This window comes from Sorex fumeus, unplaced genomic scaffold (assembly GCF_029834395.1).
Source record: "Sorex fumeus unplaced genomic scaffold, SorFum_2.1 ptg000055l, whole genome shotgun sequence".
Lineage (NCBI taxonomy): Eukaryota > Metazoa > Chordata > Mammalia > Eulipotyphla > Soricidae > Sorex > Sorex fumeus.
In genome coordinates, this window is record NW_026606112.1 from 15,964,269 (window position 1) to 15,984,034 (window position 19,766).

Consider the following 19,766-nt stretch of genomic DNA (forward strand, 5'->3'; position numbering starts at 1 on the left):
GAGGGGACTGTGGAGCAGAAGTTGGAGACTCATTGTCACCTTTACTCCCTCTCTCTCTCTCTGGCCCTGGAGTTTATCAGGTGGTTCTTTGGGTTTTGGTTTCTGGAACCGCACCCAGCTGTGCTCAGGACCAACTCCTGGCTCTGTGCTCAGGGATCACTCCTGGTGTTGCTCGGGGGACCAGACGCAGTGGTAGAGATTGAACCAGGGTCTGTTGTGTGCAAAGCAAGTGCCTTCCTCACTGACTGACCAGGGGGCTTTCCAGAGAGAAACCCTATCTCTCTCTCCTTCATAGCAGCATCCACACGGCAGCTCCCTACATCACAGAGACTGTTTTTCCTCAACTGTAAAGAAGGGAAATAGCAGTACCTCTCTCTCTTGGGAGTTACAGGCATCCAAGGGCATGTTTGCTCTTAGCTTCTGAACCCAGCTCTGAGCTCACTCAGTGTGTATGATCTGGCCCCTTGTTATTTCTCAGGAACATCACAGGAGTTGATACTATATCTGTCACACTATGATATCTGTTGTCACTCCAAATTATATATATATATATATATATATATATATATATATATAAAACGATTGCACAGCTGGTAGGACATTTGCCTTACATGCTGTCTACTGGGCTGACCCAGGTTCGATTCCTCCACCCCTCTCGGAGAGCCCGGCAAACTGCCTAGAGTATCTCACCCCCACGGCAAAGCCTGGCAAGCTACCTGTGATGTATTCGATATGCCAAACACAGTAACAACAAGTCTCACAATGGAGTTGTTACTGGGCCTGCTCGAGCAAATCGATGAACAACGGGAGGACAGTGCTACAGTATACACACATCTCTCTCTCTCTCTCTCTCTCTCTATATATATATATATATATGAAGATAGGTGTTCAGTTTTGATGTTTGTTTTTGTTGAATATCAATGTTATAAAAATAAAGGGCCCGGGAACTGATTCAAAGGGCTGCAGCACAGACTTTGCATGAGGGATCCCCAGGTTCAATTACTGGAACCTCAGAGTCCCCCAAGCATCTCTTTGGGTGACTTGGAAGGAAAAAAAAAACAAAACTGGGTCGAAGAAGACTTTTAAATTTAAATTTATTTTATTTATAGTGGGTGTGGTTTGGGGATGCCCAGCAGTCTGGCTTTCTCCTGGCTTTCTCCTGAATCTGTACTCAGGTGCTCAGGGATCATTCAGTTCAGTGCTCAGGGACTGTGTGTGGTGCCCAGGATCAGCCAAGGTCATCTAGCCTGGTACTATTCCTCCGGCCCTAATGAGAATATGAATAGGGAAAAAAAAATCAGGAGCCGAAGTGATAGTACAGGAGGTAGGGCATTACCTTGCACACGGCCAACCCGAGTTCAATCCCCAGCATCCCAGCACCACATAAGCACCGCCAGGAGTAATTCCTAGTGCAGACCCGGGAGGAACCCCTGAGCATCGCCGGGTGTGACCTAAAAAGAAAAAAAAATGCAAAAAACCTAAAAACCAAATAATAATAATAATAATAAATTTTAAAAAACCCACAACGAAACAAAAAAACAGCAACGACCAAATCTGAAACTGTACCCACAATTCCATGGCAGGGACTAGACACCTCATGTCTTCACGTTTCCTCCTGCCCATGGGAAAAGTATCTTGGTAATGGTAGCTGGAGTAAATGTTTTCCAAACTGCCTCCTCTCATACCATTTAGGAAAGGGTGCGTTTCATCACACAGTCTGTAATCAAGCCTCTTGATCACTGACCTTAGTCTAAGGAGTTGATGGATTCTCATGTATCTCATTGGCAAGCATCTAGTCTTTTCTTTGCTTGTGTAGTCATTGATTTGGGATATTTTTATGTGATCCTGCCGTGTTTTAGACACTTAGACAGGGTGGGAAATAAGCTCACAGGCCAGTGCTCTTGTCTTCATGAATTTTCAGTCTCCCAAAGAGGATCAGGAGCTGATTCTCTTTGTGCTGTAACTATAGCTGGTACCATAATGAACGTTTTCATATTTCCTTTTTTTTTTCTCTCCATGTGAATCATGTTGTCATCTGAAGGACAGCCTGAGTCAAACAGCCTTAAATGGCTGCGTAGCTACACAATAATAGTATATTTCCGGGGCTGGAGCGATAGGACAGTGAGTAGGGTGTTTGCCTTGCATGCCGCCGACCTGGGTTCGATTCCCATCATCCCAGATGGTCCCCGGAGCACTGTCAGAAGTAATTCCTGAGTGCAGAGTCAGGAGCAACCCCTGTGCATCACCAGGTGTTACCCAAAAAGCACAAAATAAAAAGTGAAGAAAATAGTACTTGCCTACTTGCTCTCTGGATGGGCTTTCTGATTAATCATCACCAGGCAGGACTTAGTCAGGAGTAGCTGAAATCCTGCAAGCACTGGATGTTTTTGTGACTAATCTTTTGCTAATTGAATAATTATAATTTGATTCTTATTGTTTCATATTGCATGGTCTTGATTATTAGTGAGAATAAGCACTTTGACATACTTGCCTTTGATAATTGACTCTTAAAGTTTTCTTTTTCGTGTTTCTCTATTCTTAGTCTCTGCTCGCGTTATCTATTTGAATTTGGTACTTTTTAAAAATTTAATTCAGAATGAGCTCTTTGTACATTTGCCCAGAAGATAATGAGCCTTTAAGTTATTACACTGAAGGAAAATACTCCCGACTCTATTCCCATTTATTTTAATACTGTTATTTTTCCATTATCAGGGGCACTAACATTTTATAAAGTCCCTTTTTCCTCTAAATATGTCTTGTTTTATGAGTATCTTCCTTTCACAGAATGGAAGAAGTGTCTGCTTTTGTGTATGTTTGTATATATGTTAAAGAGCCTAACACTTTTTATCAGGTTTTTTTTTTCTTTATTTGGTACTTGGAATCGAATCCAGGACCCTTCACACTTGAATCTGCCTGAAGGCTATTTTAGCAGCACGATGGTGAAGGTTTGAGACTCTGAACCCCATCTCTTGTGTTCAAATCCCAGCTCTGCCTCTTCCCAGCTCTGTGACCTTGAACAAGTTGCTTAACCTCTTTGTGTCTCAATTTGCACTTCTCTAGAACGGTGCGCATAAGAGCTCTATCTTAGTGTTTTGTCCCGAGAATTGTATACTAGTGAAGGCACATGCAACACAGCAATGGCGCACACGGACCAGGCGCTCAGAGAGTGCTCAGGGCTAGGACTTTTGTCATGGTCACTCTACAGACTGGTGGAGAGAGGCCTTGAGCTCTGGTGGGTTGAAATTTCCCTTAGGAGCCAGAGCAGTAGGGGAGGGAGGGCTCTTGCCTTGCCCACAGCGCCTGGGTTCTGTCCCTGGCACCACCTATCAGGCCCCGAGCCCCACCAGGAGTGAGCCCTGAGCTCCGCTGGGTGTGGCCCCATAGCTAAAATGAAAATAAAATAGGAAATTTCCACTTAGCTTATTGTTGGTCACCACTGTAAGGCAAGGCCGAGGGAGGATCTCAGGCATCCACACGCAACCGTGGGCTCCGGAGGGGGCAGACCCGGCTCGTTTGTTTAACCTCCACGGTTAAGCGCCACTTCTCTGTCCATTGCCTGGCCTGGCCACCGCAGTGCCCCCCTGCAGGGGCGCCACCTCCACCCTCACAAGGCCCTGGGCCCTCAGACGGTCTGGTCTGGCTCTGCATGACCGGAAGGCGGGTCCTACAGCCCTGAGGGTCGGAATAAGGGGTACAGAGGAGATGAGATGGGGCTGCCTGTTAGCAGGACTCAGTGCTGTGAGACTCTGATGCTGACCCGGGGCAGTAGAGCCGGTCGGCGACTGTTCCTGGCTGCAGTGGTCACCGGGGGCAGCCCTGGCTGCAGAGACACTAGGTTCCCGCCCTGTCCAGCAGAGGGGCGACCCAGGGCAGAGCACGTAGGTGCCAGGCAGTGCTGAGGCTCAGCTGGGCATCCTGGCTTGGCGGGCGCCGCAAGGACGTGTTTTCCCGCCAGCTCTGTCTCGGGAGAGTGGCAGGAAGGACGGAGCCCCTGGCTGGCTGGGTGATGAGCAGATGGAGTGCGGGGCCCTCTGAAGCCTCCCGGTTCCTCTCCTGCAAATGAATGTCTCCAAAGCAGGCGTTTGGGGAAACGATTCATCAGTGATGCTGACAAACCATCTGGCTCTAGGGACAGAGAGAGAGAGAGAGAGAGAGAGAGAGAGAGAGCGGGGGGGGGGGGGGGGGGAGAGGCAGGTATGGAGGCAGGGGGAGGGTGGGGAAGAGGGGGTATACCGGGGAGATTGGTGGTGGGGGATGTGCACTGGTGGAGGGGTGAGTGTTTGATCATTGTGTGATTGTAACCCAAACATGAAAGCTTGTAACTATCTCAAAGTGATTCAATAAAATTAAGAGAGAGAGAGAGAGAGAAGGAGAGGGAGAGAAAAAAGAGAGAAGGAGAGAAAAAAGGGAAGAGGGAAAGAGAAAGAAGGAAAGAGAGGGGGAGAAAGAGGGAGGGATGGAGGGAGAGGGAGGGAGAGAGAAGGGAAGGAGGGGAGAGAGGGAGGGAGGGAAGGAGGGAGGGAGACAGAGAGGGGGGAGGGAACTATCTAGAGGAGTTGCAGGGGTGCGCTCTGACAAGGAGCGTGGGTTTGGTGATGATGGGCTTGATGACCTTGGGTCTATGACTTCCTGGCAGGGCTTTTTCAACCTGGCCCTGCTCATTGAGGAAGGTGCTATCATCCCCCATCACATCCTGGAATTCCTGGAGATCGACCCAAGTGTCTACTCGAGTAACTTCTCCATCCTCCAGGAGTTGTACGAGAGGTGAGTTCTGGCGCCGAGGGTTGGGGTCTGCTTCTCAGGCCCAGTGAGTCTTCCTCTTCGTGACCGTGCCGGACAGTGTCCAGAGGGCTCAGGATCAAGTTCCAAATGAAGAAATGTACTGGCTGGCTGGGAGGGTCGGCACTGGCCTCGGGGCTGGAGGCCTGGAGTTCGATCCCTAGAACTGCAAGAGAAATAGTTCTAGAATATTTATCATTCACAGTGTTGCAAATAACAATCAACAACAAAATAAAAACTATATATATTCAGGGACACACACATAGGAAGAATGGGGAAAGGAGCCGGAGCGATGGTGCAGTGGGGAGGGCATTCGCCTCGTATGTGGCCAACCCGGGTTCAATCCCCGGCATCCTGTATGGTTCCCCGAGCACCTCCAGGAGTAATTCCTGAGTGCAGAGCCAGGAGGAACCCCTGAGCATCATCAGGTATGACCCAAAAAGCAAAAAAAAAAAAAAAAAAAGAAAGGAAGGAAGGAAGGAAGGAAGGAAGGAAGGAAGGAAGGAGAGAGGGACAGAGAGAGAGAGGAAGCTGGACCCACTCCTTTTCTCCTCATGTCTGAGTTGCCTGCAGAATGGGTGTGATCTGAGGGCCAGGCGCTGAGCGCGGGTGTTCCCAGAAGGACATAAGGTCCTGCCAGACCCTGGACGCTGCCTTTCTGGGGGTAGGGAGGCGGTGGCCAGTGGGAGTTGCACTTACCCAGGAGCAGTGCTGCTCTGTGCACCCTGCCCGCCCCCACCGTTGTTCAGGGTGTTGCTGGACCTGCTGGCTTTCTCTTCCCCCAAGTCTGGAGTGGTGGAGATTCCTGCCAGACTCCCAGGAGTCACCAGCCGCTTCCAGCCCCTCCAACCCACCGGCCTCCATGGTCAGGGCACAGGTCTTACCAGCAGGACTCCTGGGTCTCATGCCCAAGCACCACAGCACAGGGGGCCGGAGTGATAATACCAGGGAGGGCATTGGACTTGCATGGGGCCAACCCAGGTTGCATCCCCGGCCTCCCACTTGGTGCCCGAGCACGGCAGGAGTGATTCCTGGGTGCAACGCCAGGAGGAACCCCTGAGCATCACCGGGTGTGACTCAAAAAAGCCAGAAAGAGAGACAGACAGACAGACAGACAGACAGACAGACAGAGACAGAGACAGAGAGAACACACAGATGCAAACCAGCCAGCCCTGTTTCTGTGCCACTCACCTCCTGAGCAGCCCATCCGGGGCCAGGCCACTGCCCAGGGTCAGCTGACTGCACTTTCTGCCCGCAGGTGCTGGAACCACAGCCCTGAGGAGTCCTTCAGCCCCTGCTCACTGGCCTGGCTCTACCTGCATCTCCGGCGTCTCTGGGGCGCCGTCCTGCACTCGGCCCTGGTACGTGTCCTCCCGGCCCTGCCTGCCTGCCCGCCTGCCCACCGTCCGGTCGCAGGCGCCCTCTGATGCCCCCGCGCCCCCCTCTCCTTCACAGATCTACTTCCTGGGGACCTTCCTGCTGTCCGTATTGATCGCCTGGATCGTGCAGTACTTTCAGTCCGTCTCAGGTGAGGAGCTGTCAGAAGTGGGACCAGGTTCCCACCCGGGGAAGGAGCACCCTCCCCCGCGCCTTTCCCGATTCCTCAGGGTCCAGCCGTTGCCCGGCTGGGTGACTGGGCAATGGAGTGCTGAGCCGCCTGCAGAGAGTGGGCGACACCCTAATGTCTTGCTCATGCCTAAGGCCACAGCGTCCGTTTTTTTTCTTTTTTTTTTTTAACTTTTATTTATTCGTGATGTATTCGATATGCCAAACACAGTAACAAGTTTCACAATGTTACTGGGCCCACTTGAGCAAATTGATGAACAACGGGAGGACAGTGATAGTGATAGTTTAAAATGTTTCACTGAATCACTGTGAGATAGACCCTTACAAAGCTGTTCATGATTAGATTTCAGTCATACAGTGTTCCAACACCTGCCCCTCCGCCAGCGTACATTTCCCCGCACCAGTGTCCCCAGATTCCCTCCCATCACCCCACACCACCCCATATCTCTCTCTCCTCTCTCTCTCTCACTCGCTCTCTCTCTTGCTTTCGCTATTTCTCTCTCTCTCTCTCTCTCTCTCTCTCTCTCTCTCTCTCTCTCTCTCTCTCTCTCCTTTTGAGCATTGTGGTTTACAATACAGATACTGAAAGGTTGTTGTGTATGTCCCTTTACTACTGATAACCCTCAGTTCCTATCCATCATGATCATTTCCAGCTATTATTGTCTGCTTTTGAACATGGGAGACAGTCCTGTGGGTAGGGTGTTTGCCTTCCATGCTGCCAACCCAGGTTCAATCCCTGGCCTTCCACAGGGTCCCCCCAGAACCTCCAGGAGTGAGCCCTGAGCACAGCTGGGTGTGGCTCCCAAAATAAAACAAAATCCAAACAAAAATTAATCAGGGGTGTTTTGAAGAAAAGGGGTGAGCTCTGACACTCCTTCCAGTGTGGACTTGCCCCCTTGATCCCAGGAATCGTGTGTGGAAGTAGAAATAACCCTCTGGACGGATCAAGGCATGTTGTGGTGAGGTGGGGAGAGAGCTCAGATGAGCATGTGGTTTGCATGCTGGTGCCTGTGTTCCAGCCCTGGTACCATGTGACACTCCCACCCTAGCACTTCCGGGTGCGGGCCCCAACCCCCAAACAAAATAATAACAGGGCTGCCATGTAGTACAGGGGTTAAGGCACTTACTTGCCTTTTATGCAACCTTCCTAAGGGACTGGAGCAATAGCACAGTGGGCAGGGCATTTGCCTTGCTTGAGGCCAACCCGGGTTCAATCCCCAGCATCCCATATGGTCCCCAGAGCACTGTCAGGAATAATTCCTGAGTGCATGAGCCAGGGGTAACCCCTGAGTAATGCCAGGTGTGACCCAAAAAGGCAAAAATAAAAAAGTAACCCCTGAACAGAGCCTTCCTGAGTTTGAGCCCCAGCACCACATAGGGTTCCCCAAGCACTGCCAGGAGTGATCCCTGAGCACTGCTTCATGTGGCCAGAAAGAAAAAAAAAAAAACTCAGGGCCAGAGCAATAGTACAAAAGGTAGGGCGTCTGCCTTGCATGTGACTGACCCAGGTTCGATCCCCAGCATCCTATATGGTCCCCTGAGCACCTCCAGCACTGATTCCTGAATGCAGAGGTAGGAGGAACCCCCTGAGCATCGCTGGGTGTGACCCAAAGAGAAAAAAAAAAGAAGAAAAAATAGTTCTTCAATCAACAATAATCCGAGGCGGAGTTCTTTGTCTTGAAGGCGGGGCCCTGGGGGCTGGAGGTGGGGTGGGGAGTAAGATGCCCACCTTGGGCTCGCAGGCCTGGTGCTAAAGTGCTTTCCTGGCTCTTGAAAAGGTCCGCCCGCCCCATCTTCCCTACCGTCTTTCCAGAAGTCTGCATTTTTGCCTCGTGTGCCCCCTTCTGGGTGTCGGGAGCAGGGATGACGCTGGCTCCTCCGGGCCACTTGGATGTGACCGGGGGATGGTCTTCCCGCCATCCTGATGCCTCTCATCAGTGACTGGTTATCATGGCCTCTCCTTGCCTAGGACCTCGGTGGGGAGGGGGGAGGGGGAGTGCCAGAAGACCCCAGAATGAGCCCTCCCGGTGAGTGGGAGCTCGTGTGCTTCCCTCCTCCTTGACATGGATGCCCGGGGTGCCAAAGGAAGCCTAGCTCCCATACGTCTGTCCCGCGACCCCTCCGCTCCAGGGCCAGTGGGAACTTTTCACACCCTTGGACAGCGTCCAAGAGACACAGTCACCCGTGAAAACCCGCAGGGACATTCACAAATGGATACATCAGCCTGGACACGGCACTGGAGCGATCGTTCCACCGTCCTTGGCGTAGCAGCTAATGAAAAGCGAAAGGGGCGATGTCCCCCCACCCGCGTGCACCAGCTGGGACTCTCCGTGCTGCGAAGCTAACGCTCATCATTTCTCCCTGATTTACCTGAGGAGGTTAACGAGGAGCCATGCAAACAGCCCTCCAGGCTCAGGCCCTGTCGGTGCCAGCTTATAAATTCTCCTTATGCAGATTCTGCCCTGTCCCTAAATGAGTTGCCAGGTAGAGCACAATTTATTTGGCATCTTGTCACTGTTTTCCATTTCAAATTATCTTTGTCATTTTTACTCTGCAGAAATATTGTTATGATTATTATAAATGCAATTCCGTGCGCGGAGCTGGAAATTGTCATTATGATTTTATGCCACCTGGTAGCCATGAAAATTCATGGGCTGAAGGAACAGCTTTTATCGGAAGACACCTTCCCTGCGTAGTTCTGCTTCTTCCTCCTTTCCCCTTTCCTGCTGGATTTTTCCATTCCCAGCCCTTTGCCTTTCTTGCATGTTCCTTGCACATTTTCATCCAACTCTTTGATTTGTTTCTTGCTCTGTGCCAGACTTCTTTCTTCTTGACATCTGAGAAGGATCTTAACCAGCACTTCAGACTGTGCCCTTCGCTTTAGCAATGAAAAAATTGAGGCCAAAGAGGGGGATGGCTGCCCCCAAATCTCTGAAGTCCTTGGAAAAAATGAGGCCAACCGAATCTCAAACTTTCCCAGATCCTCACCACTTGAAATTGGGGTGACTGTTGGGCACCCCAACATGCAGAAATATTCTACAGCACATGCTTTTGGACTCTGGAGTGAATGCTAATGAACCTATTTTTTAATTTTAAATTTTAATAAACATATTTTTAAAATTTTATTTGGGTTTGGAACCACACCTGGGGGTGCTTGTGCTTACTCCTGGTTCTGTGCTCAGAGCTCATTTCTGGAGGGCCTCAGGAAGGCCAGTTCTGGGAATTGAACCAAACCAGGGTCAGCTGCATGCAGGGCAAGTGCCTTAACCACTCACCGTACTGTCCCTTCAGCCCTTCACCTTAGAAAAAATGTCTGGGGCTGGCAGGATAACTCAGTGGACTGAGAACACACTTTGCATGCGAGAGGTCAGGCCCGTGGGCCCCTGAGCTCCTCCGGGAGCACCGGTGAGCATCTTGCCAGTAGCAGACCCCAAAGCTGAAGTCCCTAAGAACACTAGAAAGGAGAAATAAAAAGACAGTACTTATAATCAAAGAACTTTTTCAGTATGTAAATTCCAGCTCTGTGCTTCTTAAGTGTATGTGCTCAGACCCACCTGGGGCTCTGGCTAAATGCATTTCGGTTCAGCAGGTTGAGGCATGGGGCAAAAATCTGAGACCAATATTCCCCATTTGCTCTTGGGTGATGTCCAAGACCCCTGTTTCATGGACCACTCCTGAATCCTTAGGATCTAGAAGCAAAAAGAAAATTTTCATATTATGCTTCCAAAGGGGTAAAGGTGCTTGCTTGCATGCAGCAAACCCTGGTTTGAATTTCCGCATTGCATGTCCCCTGAGCACCCAAGAGTGACTCCTGAGCACAGAATCAAGAGTAAAACCTGAACATTGCCCGGTCTGACCCCAAAAGAGGACCCCCACAATGCTGCCTACCAGCCTTGTTACAATTCATGTAAAGAGTTAAAAAATGCTGGGCCTGGAGCCATAGTACAGGGGGTAGGTGGCAGGCAGCTGACCTGGGTTCGAGCCTTGGCACCTTCTATGGTCTGAGCCTGGCAGGCTTGATCTCTGATCACTGAACCAAGCATAAGCCCTGAGCACTGCTGGGTGTGGCCCCAAACAAAAAACAAGCAAAAAGTTAAAATATGCAGATACTGGGGGAGATCTCAAAGGACACGTGCTTTGCAAGGGGGTCCCGGGTTCCATCCCTGGCACCACATGGTACCCTGAGCACCTCTAGTTGTGGCCCAAAAACATGTCTGTGTGTGTGAGAGAGAGACTTAAAATATGTAGCCAGTGAGTGTTCTTGTTCTTAAAGACCTCATTTTCAGTCTAAAATTGTCAGGAAATGGGCTAAAGAGATAGTACAGTGAGTAGGGCACTCGCCATGCGCATGACCAGCCTGGATTTGGCTCCTGGCACCACATATGGTCCCTCAGTCCTTGCCAGGAGTGATCCCTGAGCGCAGAGCTAGGAGTAAGCCCTGAGCATTGTCAGGTGTGGTTCAAAAAACAAAACAAAAGAATGTTAGGAAATGAGGTAGGGATGACGTGGACACACTCGCAAGAAGACAGTATGGGCTGTTTCTTGAGAGGGCAAACTTCTCGTGGCTGTGTGTGCCCCAGACTCTGAAGAGTTGGCACCCGGGGTCCCAGGACCTGCCCCTTGGAAGGGGGCAAGCACCAGAAGGACTCTGAGAGCGGGAGAGAGGAGGGGTGGAGTGGAGCCACTCACTCCTGGGCAGCCTAGTGGGAGGACGGTGGCTGTACATCAGGGTCCTCTGTCATCTCCCACGTTTCATTGTCTTTCCCCAGTGGGTTGTTTTTGAATGTTAATGATTTATAGGCAAACCCTGACATGGAGCCCTGGGTCCATTTTGTGCTCAGCTTTGATTGGCTTTGTTTTCCTCCTGAGTTTATCATAAGCACTGTGATCTGTGGTCAGCACGGCCACCACAATCGCCACATGAAATGGACCTGTCCACCTTCAGGAAGCCAGAGGCATGCGGCAGGAGCCAGCAGCTGAGTAGTAGGACTCAGCTGAGTAGGACAACTCAGATGGCGTAATGGTGGGGCAAGGGCAGGCGTGGATCTGTACCTCAGTTTCCCTTTATTGGAAAAACAAAAAAACAACAGAAATACAACATTGCTAGCTTATGCTGATGTGGAAGGAAGCCATGTGAGAGCTGCCTTAGCATAGTCCTTACAGCCCTGCCAAGGTGAGAGGGGATGGTCCACGCAATCTTGTCCTTCTGCACATTTTGCCTGCAATTAGAGCCTGCTGGCAGCAGGGGGCGCCTGAGGTTCCTCTAGAAGCTGGACTCACCTAGTACCTAATACAGTGACTCGACTCTGAAATATTGTAGCACTGTAGCACTGTCCTCCTTGTTGTTCATCTATCTGCTACAGCAGGCCCAGTAATGTCTCCATTGTGAGACTTATTGTTACTGTGTTTGGCATACGGAATATGTCACAGGTAGCTTGCCAGGCTCTGCCATGCAGGCAAGATACTCTCGGTAGCTTGCTGGGCTCTCCGAGAGGGGCGGAGTAATCGAACCCGGCTCGGTTGGGCCAGCCGCTGCACACAAGTCTTTTAAAAAAATAAGTGCATATAAACAAAGTATTAATTAATCTAGCAAGAGTAGCAAAACAGGTAAACAGAACATATTGCAAGCGCCTTTTCTTTCCTTGAAGGGAATCTGCTTTGACTCTGACTCCTTTTCTCTGTTTCCTATGCTGGTGACACTGTATTCTTCTGGAGGCAGAGAAGCCCCTGGGTCCTACAGGATCCCTCAGCCTAATGGCATCACTGGCTCTGTAGCCTCTGGGCCTCCTCGTCCGGTCCTCTTAGCCAAAGCCTCTCCCCACCCCACCAGGCTGCTGGTACTCCCCACAGCTGGCACCAGCCACTTTTCCAGACTTGGAAAAGCTCCTTGTCTTGCCTCATTGCCTCTCTAAAGCACCCTCCCGCTCTCCGTCCTGATGGGAACACTGAGCATAATCTCCTTAATGGACTCCAGCTTTTGAAAAAATACAAAAGAAAGGAAGAAAGGCAAAACACAAACCCCCCAAAATCCCAAGGCAAAGGATGTCTTGAACGCTTTCTCCTTCTGTCCAGCCGCAAGCTTCCCGCACTTGGGGTAGCTGCCTGCAGGAAGGGATGGGCAGAGGCAGGAAAGGGTGGCGAGTCCTGCCTCCCTGGTGCAAGGGTCAGCCGGTGTCCAGAGAAAAGCCAGGGGGTGGCCAGAAAGGGGACAGGGTGACTCCCGATGTCAGCCTGCTCAGATCATTCACCTGTCCAACTCATCTTTTCTATTCTAGGCAAGGGAGCAGAGCGGGCAGTAGCCGAGACCCCTTGTGATCCTCGACTCACACACACACACACACACACAAACATGCACACACACACACGAGGGGCCACCCCAAGTCCCCACTGTTCTCCCCACGCCGAGGACTCATTGCTTCCTGGGTCCATTAAAACCCACGTGGGAGGTGGGGCTGGAGCCTGTTTCCCAAAGGTGCCACCAGGCAGGGAGCTCCTTGATGCCTGACTATGCATAGTGTGGGAGAAAAGTCAAATATTCTACAGAAAGTCTTACCTGCCCTGCCCTCTTGGCTTCTTGTTTGCTTGTTTGTTTGATTTTTGTTTGTCTTTTGGGGGCTACACCTGGTGGTGCTCAGGGCTTTCTCCAACCTCTGACTTAGGATCACTCTTGGCAGGTCTTGGGCAACCATAGAGAGTGCTTGGGATCAAACCCAGCTCGACACCATGCAGGCAAGTGCCCTGCCTGCTGTACCACTATGGTTCCCGTCGTAACTAGTTCTGTGCTGCCTGGAGCTAGCCCAGGACTTGAGCCCCTTGCCTCGAATGCAGCTGACCCCTGTTCAGCCCTTGCTCCACATGCTCCTTCAGCTCAGATCCGGGAGTAAGCCCTGAGCATCACTGGATGTGGCCCAAGCCCTCCAGCTGCCTTAAAGGATAAATATTTACATGACGTGGATCTCGTAGTTGTCCTGGATCCTACTGGGTCCAGAGGCGTCTGGACATAGGATAAACCATATTCAGAGCAAGTGATTTCCAGGGCTTAGCCCAGCTCATCGTATGGCACCCCTGATTGTCTTGGGGGGTTACCCACCGTGCTACCCTCACAGTCTTTCCTTTTTGCTTCCATGTGGTCAGTTGGCAAGCAGACGGCTTTGCTACAAGCGCCACGACAGCCTAGGAACCCTGCTGCGAGAGGGCCAGATCACAAATATTTGGGGGCTTCGAGGACCATCTCCGTCATAGCCACTCAACTTCTCTTCCGGTGCCAAAGCAGCCTTTGACCGTCCATGAGGCCAGAGGCCAGACTGGTTTCCAAGGCTTTATTCTAGACATGAACAGTTGAGTCCCATCGATTTTCCTTCTGGCTGGACAGAAGGAATCCTGCTCAAAGGGCTGGCTTTCATGATCTGCAGCCCCACACAGCAGGACCCCCAAGCACCAACCAAAGTGACCCACTCCAAGCACCAAGCTCGGAGTCCCCTCTGAGCACTGCTAGGTGTGACCCCAAACCTAGTGGTGAAGGGGGGCGGGAAGTGTAGAAAGTTCCTTACATGGTGAGCTGTGCAAACAGTGAGTGTGTGTGTGGGGGAGGCAGTCTGCCAACTCCTGCTCTCCACCAGGACCCTCTCCTGATCATTCTCACTAATGGACTGAAAATGGTCCCCCGAGCGGCACGGCGCAATCCAAAAATCATTTCTCGTGGGCTCCAGACAGCGCTCTGTAATTTTCTCTAAATACTGCATTTATTTTCCTGGTTACCTTGATTCTGGTCCAATAATCAAATTAGCACCTATTTCAGGTGGACAAAGACAAATGGGCCACTTTCAGGTGATGATGGGCAGTGGGTGGGGGTGGGGCTCGCCAGTGATGGCAAATCCCCCGTGGAAAGGAGAAAGGGTCTCAGACTCACATGGATGCTGACACACTCAGGGGTGAGCAGCAGCTCCCATTTTTATGAAGCTCTTTCCAGATTTGGATCATGGAAATGCTAATTCCACATTTTTGACATTCACACGTTGGCACTTTTGGGGGGGTTAATCGGGAAACTGATTGCTGATTTATCTTGTTACCATGGAGATCTAAACAGTTTTTTTTCCCCCTGCACTCAAAAGGAAAGTCTTTTGTCTTGGTCCTTCATTAACTTCCATTGAGAGCATCAGGAAAGTCTATATTCGGACCCAAATGTGTGTGTGTGTGTGTGTGTGTGTGTGTGTGTGTGTGTGTGTGTGTGTGTGTGTGTCAGTGTGTCTGTGGGGTGGGGGGAGGGAGAAGTTGGGACAGTATCTTAGTTAAGCCCTTTGGTTCAGATGAGGAAACTAAGGCTGACGAGCTTCCAGTATTGAGAGGAGAAATACCTGCAGATTTGCTTGCCTAGAAGAAAGCACAGCGGGGGCTAGAGAGAGTCCAGCTCTAGGGAGGTTGCCTTGCATGTGGCTGCCCTGGTACCCCCGTATAGTCCTCAGAACTCCTCCAGGAGTGATTACTGAGTGCAGAGACAGGATGACCCCTGAGCATTGCCAGTGTGTTCCAAAGTCAGAAGGAAGGAAGAAAGGAAGGAAGGGAGAAAAGGAGAGAGGGAGGAAGGGAGGGAGAGAGGGAGGGAGGGGGGAAGGGAGGGAGGGAGGGGGGAAGGGAGGGAGGGAGGGAAAGAGGAAGGCAGGCAGGGAGGAAGGGAGGGAGGGAGATCACAGAAGCAAATTTCTCTTTCATTCTTTCTTTTTTGGCCACACCCAGTAGCACTCAAGGGTGATTCCAACTTGGGCACCACCTCTGGCAGTGCTCAGGAGACCACGCGGTACCATTAATCAAGCTTCAGCCTCTTGTATGCAGAGCCTATACTCCACCCCACAGAGCTGTCTCTCCAGCCCCTCTACCCTGAGTTTCTTAGAGTGGTCCCTCAAAATGAGCCCAAACCATTGAGCTATCTCTCTGGCCCCTCTTCCTTGAATTTCTTACCGTAGGCCCTTGGTGTGAGCACAGGGACTTGGAGAGTTGATGTAGACATCGTATTATCAGCACGTGTTGGCACCTAAAAGTTGTTATATTTCTGGAGATGGGGGTTGCCTGGGGGAGCACATCTCTTAGAAATATCTAAAAGTGGACCCTGTGGCTGAAATTTCTGTAAGACTCCAGGTGTGCTAAGCTGATCGCGGCTGACAAGAAGCCCGGTGATAGCTGCACAGTGTTCATCCTTGCACCCCTCCGTTCCAAGTGTGGAAGAAGAAACCAGAGTTCAGGAGCTGGCGCAATAGCACAGCGGGTAGGGCGTCTGCCTTGCAAGTGGCTGACCCAGGTTCGATTCCCAGCATCCCATATGGTCCCCCGAGCACCGCCAGGAGTGATTCCTGAGTGCAAAGCCAGGAGTAACCCCTTAGCATTGCTCCGTGTGACCCATAAAGCAAAAAAAAAAAAAGAAGAAGAAACCAGAGTTCAGTCCCTCAACTGTTTCACTGGTAAATGTCAAAGCCACATGACTCAGTTTTTCTGATCCCAAAGTGTCTCTCATCAACCGTTGGGGCCGCGTAGAATTATAATCATCCTGAAAACAAGTGTACTGACTCTCATGAGCCCTGCTAGCTTGGAGCCAGAAACTAATAAATCTTTGCGCATTTCCACAGTAAACTGGGTCACTACAAGCTATCGCTAGCACTTGTTAACTATCCATCCTTACCTGATATAAACTCATTTCATCCTATAACAGCTCCATGAGGCTTAGAGATTTTCATTTTCTTCTCTTTTTTTGCAGGAGTAGGGGGGCATGGGGATGGGGGGAGTGCTCACACCAGGCTGTGCTCAGGGCTCATTCTTGGCTCTGTGCTTAGGGGTCATCCTGGTATCCCAGTGCTGGAGTCGGCCACAGGCAAGACACGTGCTATATCCACTGTACTATTTCTCCAACCCCTTCCCCTTTTTAAATTTAGTTTTTTAAAATTGAATCACTGTGAGATACAGTTACAAAGCTTTCATGATTGGGTTTCAGTCATACAGTGAATTCACAATCCATCCCTCCACCAGTGTAGACGCTCTTTCATTCTCTCTCTCTCTCTCTCTCTCTCTCTCTCTCTCCCCCCCCCCCCCCTTTGGGCATTATGGTTTGCAATACAGACGCTGAGAGCCCGTCACATTTGGTCCTTTACCCGCTTTCGGCACCCATCTCCCATCCCGAGTGATCCCTCCCACCGTCACTGTCTTAGTGGTCCCTCTCTATCCGAACTGCCCTCTCCCCCAGCCCTAGAGGCAACCCCCATTCTTTTAAGTGGCAGAAAGAATGTCAGTCACTTGCTCAGGGCCATGGTGGAGGGAACAGCACATCCCACATTTCAGAGGCCACACACCTCTGAAACAGGACACCTCGGCGTCCGTCCAGAGCAGGACGTGACAGCCAGCATGCTGTGGACATTTGTTCTGTGCTGCAGGGGGGTGTCCCATGCATAGTCGGGTGCGCCCTCCCTGCCAGCTGTGTGCCAGAACCCCCATCCTCTGCTTGTGGTGCAAGCGTTCTCTCCCAGCGTTGCCGTTCATATCCCCTGAAAGGTGGAGTTTTTCCCACCCCCCTCCATTCAGCCACTGACAAACTGGGCCAGAGAGTGACCCCTGAGCAGAGTCAGGAGTCAGTCCTGAGTACAGCCAGGTGTGGGACTAGCATCAAATAAAAAATAAAACAAGATTCAGGGGCGGTAGCACAGCGGGAGGGCGTTTGCCTTGCACACGGCCAACCCGGGTTCGATTCCCAGCATCCCATATGGTTCCCTGAGCACCACCAGGAGTAACTCCTGAGTGCAGAGCCAGGAGGAACCCCTGTACATTGCTGGGTATGACCTAAAAAAGAAAAAAAAAAACATAGATACACCTGAAAGTCACAGCACCGGTGCAGCCCCAGAGACCAAGTTTGTCCAAACCAAGGGTGCTGGCCCACGCACCCCTTTCTGACCTGCATTTAAAAAAATTTTTTCTTTTAAATTTTATTTTCATAAGGTTATTCACATTAATTGCATTACATGCAATGTTTCAATACCAATGCCACCACCATTACATCTCCCCACTACCCCCACTATTATTTTGAATTTTCCCACCACCACTCAAGCCTGCCTGCCAGGGGCAGATGCTAGACCATTTCTTTTTTTTTTTTTTTCCTTTTGGGTCATATCTGGCAATGCACAGGGGTTCTTCCTGGCTCTGCACTCAGGAATTACTTCTGGTGGTGCTCAGGGGACCAGATGAGATGCTGGGAATTGAACCCGGGTTGGCCGCGTGCAAGGCAAACGCCCTACCCGCTGTGCTATCGCTCCAGCCCCATTTTCTATTGCTTATTATGAATGTGATGAGAGGTTGCTTCTGGCATTCTAAAACTGTAAATGGTTGGGGGCTAGAGACCTCTCTGTGGGGAGCTAATCCCTTTTGAGATTCATTTTGGGAGTCTCTGGATCAAGGCCGCTGTTGCTCTTAGATGGCGCCCGGAGGCAGGAGACAGATCGTGGGCGTCACAGCCAGGACCCAGAGCAGGCTCCCAGAGCAGCAGGCTCCGAGACGGGAAGGCCAGCCTGTCTCTGGTGCTGCCGTGTGACCTGGAGTCTTAGTCCCTGATCCCTCATGCCAGGGTTTTGCTTCCAGAAGCTTGTGGCCACTGGGATTTCATCTGGAGTGGGCAGGAGGGCACACCTCCATCTGAACCACCTGCATTTTCTAGCAGAGGACTTCCTAGCCCACAGATGCCAGGAAACCGCTCCCACACTGTGCTCCGTGGTTGTCGGGGCCACAAAGCTAGGTGCCTCACTGCCGATGGTGAAGTGTGTGAGTGTGGCCATGTGTTCTTGGACATCATTCACCGTTGTTGCTTTGTATCCCTGCAGCCAGCGTGTCCCCTCGGACACCAGCCCAAGCCCCATCAGAAGCTCCTGCTGCCTCAGTCAGTCTCGCCGAGCGTACAGCTGCCGAGGCCTCTGTGCAGGACCAGTCCTCGGCCCCCACGAACCCCGAGCCACGCGGCTGACTGTGCACACCAGGTCTCTCCAGCTGAGCAAGAACCCTTCCATGAATGGTGTCAGAAAGCGGGGCCCAGGGCATTCGAACCCATAAACACCATTCATGTCTTGTCGACTGGATGCAAATTTTGCACTTGGTGTCTTTTTTGGTTGTTTTGGTTTTGGGGGGGGTGTGTATGTGTGTGCGTGTGTGTATGTGTGCACGCGCGCATCTGTGTGTTTTGTTTTGTTTTTTAATCAAAGAACTGGGAAATTCCCAGAACAGAAAGAAAGTGGGTTTACCAAAACTTCTCAAGCAAGTCCTAGGAACTCCAGGCCCTTGGGTGCCTTCCGGGGAAGGTCATTGGGGTTTAGCAAATTCTAGTTCCGAGGCATTTGCTCAGCAGCATATCTGAGTCCTGACACTCTGGGATGAATTTTCAGAATCTTCCCCCCAGTTCTTTTCCTTTGAGTAAAGAATGGCAAAATTGTGACACCCCCACCCCCACCCCCTCCATCAGTCCCATGACATTCAGACACACACATGTCCCCCTGGCCTTGATCCTCCAGTTTGGAGGGTGGATTTCCGCTTGACTGCCAAGACCCAGCATTTCCACAGCACCTCGGGGTCAAAGAGGAAGTGTGGGGAAGGAGGGGGCTTTGTACATTGATTTACGTGTTCCTCCATGCCATAGTACTTCCACATCCTCCAATGACATTGTGGGGGTCCCATTTTCTTTCCCATGGCAGTCCATACCATGTAGCAGATGCTTAGGATTCCAGGGTAGTCTCCGCGAGTTCACCCAGCCCCGCAGACGGGCTGTGGTGGGAGGTGCAGGAACCTTTCAGCTCATGTCTCATCGCCCCCTCATGCCTGCCTGAGTCCGTGCACGGGCGTGTGTATGCATGTGAGAGCGAGGAGGAGGCGCGAGTTTCTGAACGCTGTACGCTGCTACGGTCCTAGCTACACCGGTCATGCAATATTGTGGGTCCAGACTACTCTTTGCACTACTTTATTTACAGTAGTAAATAAAAATTATTTTTATACCGTTGACTCTGGGAGAGTGATCCTTTCCTTTCCGCTTCCTGGGGGTGCTTGCTGTCATCAGAGAAAATCCTAAGGAGGTTATTATACTCCAGGAGGTCTGGTGTGCTCTGAGAGGGGCACTGGAGCAATGATACAGGCTGACTCGACTTCCATCCCCGGCACCCCCTATAGTCCCCCTCTGAGCCCCGCCAGGAATAATTCCTGAGGTCAGAGCCAGGAGTAAATCCTGAGCATCACCAGATTCGGCCCCCAAAACAAAAACAAACAAACAAGAGTGCTCTCCGGGAGAGAGATTATTTCTGGAAGCCATTAACACTGGTGGATCTAAGGGCAGTGAGACTATTGGTAGGAGTTGGAACAGGGAACGCACACAAGGACCCCAATGTACAGGATTCCCCATGATGTCCTACAGT

At 51.1% G+C, this 19,766-nt stretch overlaps 1 protein-coding gene across 1 annotated transcript in view; it reads left to right on the plus strand.

Moving 5' to 3' along the window:
• SEL1L3 (SEL1L family member 3) overlaps positions 1-19,357 on the plus strand; it is a 127,489-nt gene extending 108,132 nt beyond the window's left edge. The window contains exons 21-24 of the mRNA XM_056125590.1: positions 4,637-4,764; positions 6,038-6,140; positions 6,235-6,307; positions 18,195-19,357. Of these exons, the coding sequence (XP_055981565.1) occupies positions 4,637-4,764; positions 6,038-6,140; positions 6,235-6,307; positions 18,195-18,334 (444 nt within the window). The 3' untranslated portion in view covers positions 18,335-19,357. The remainder of the gene's footprint in view (positions 1-4,636; positions 4,765-6,037; positions 6,141-6,234; positions 6,308-18,194) is intronic.
• Positions 19,358-19,766: the final 409 nt, after the last annotated feature.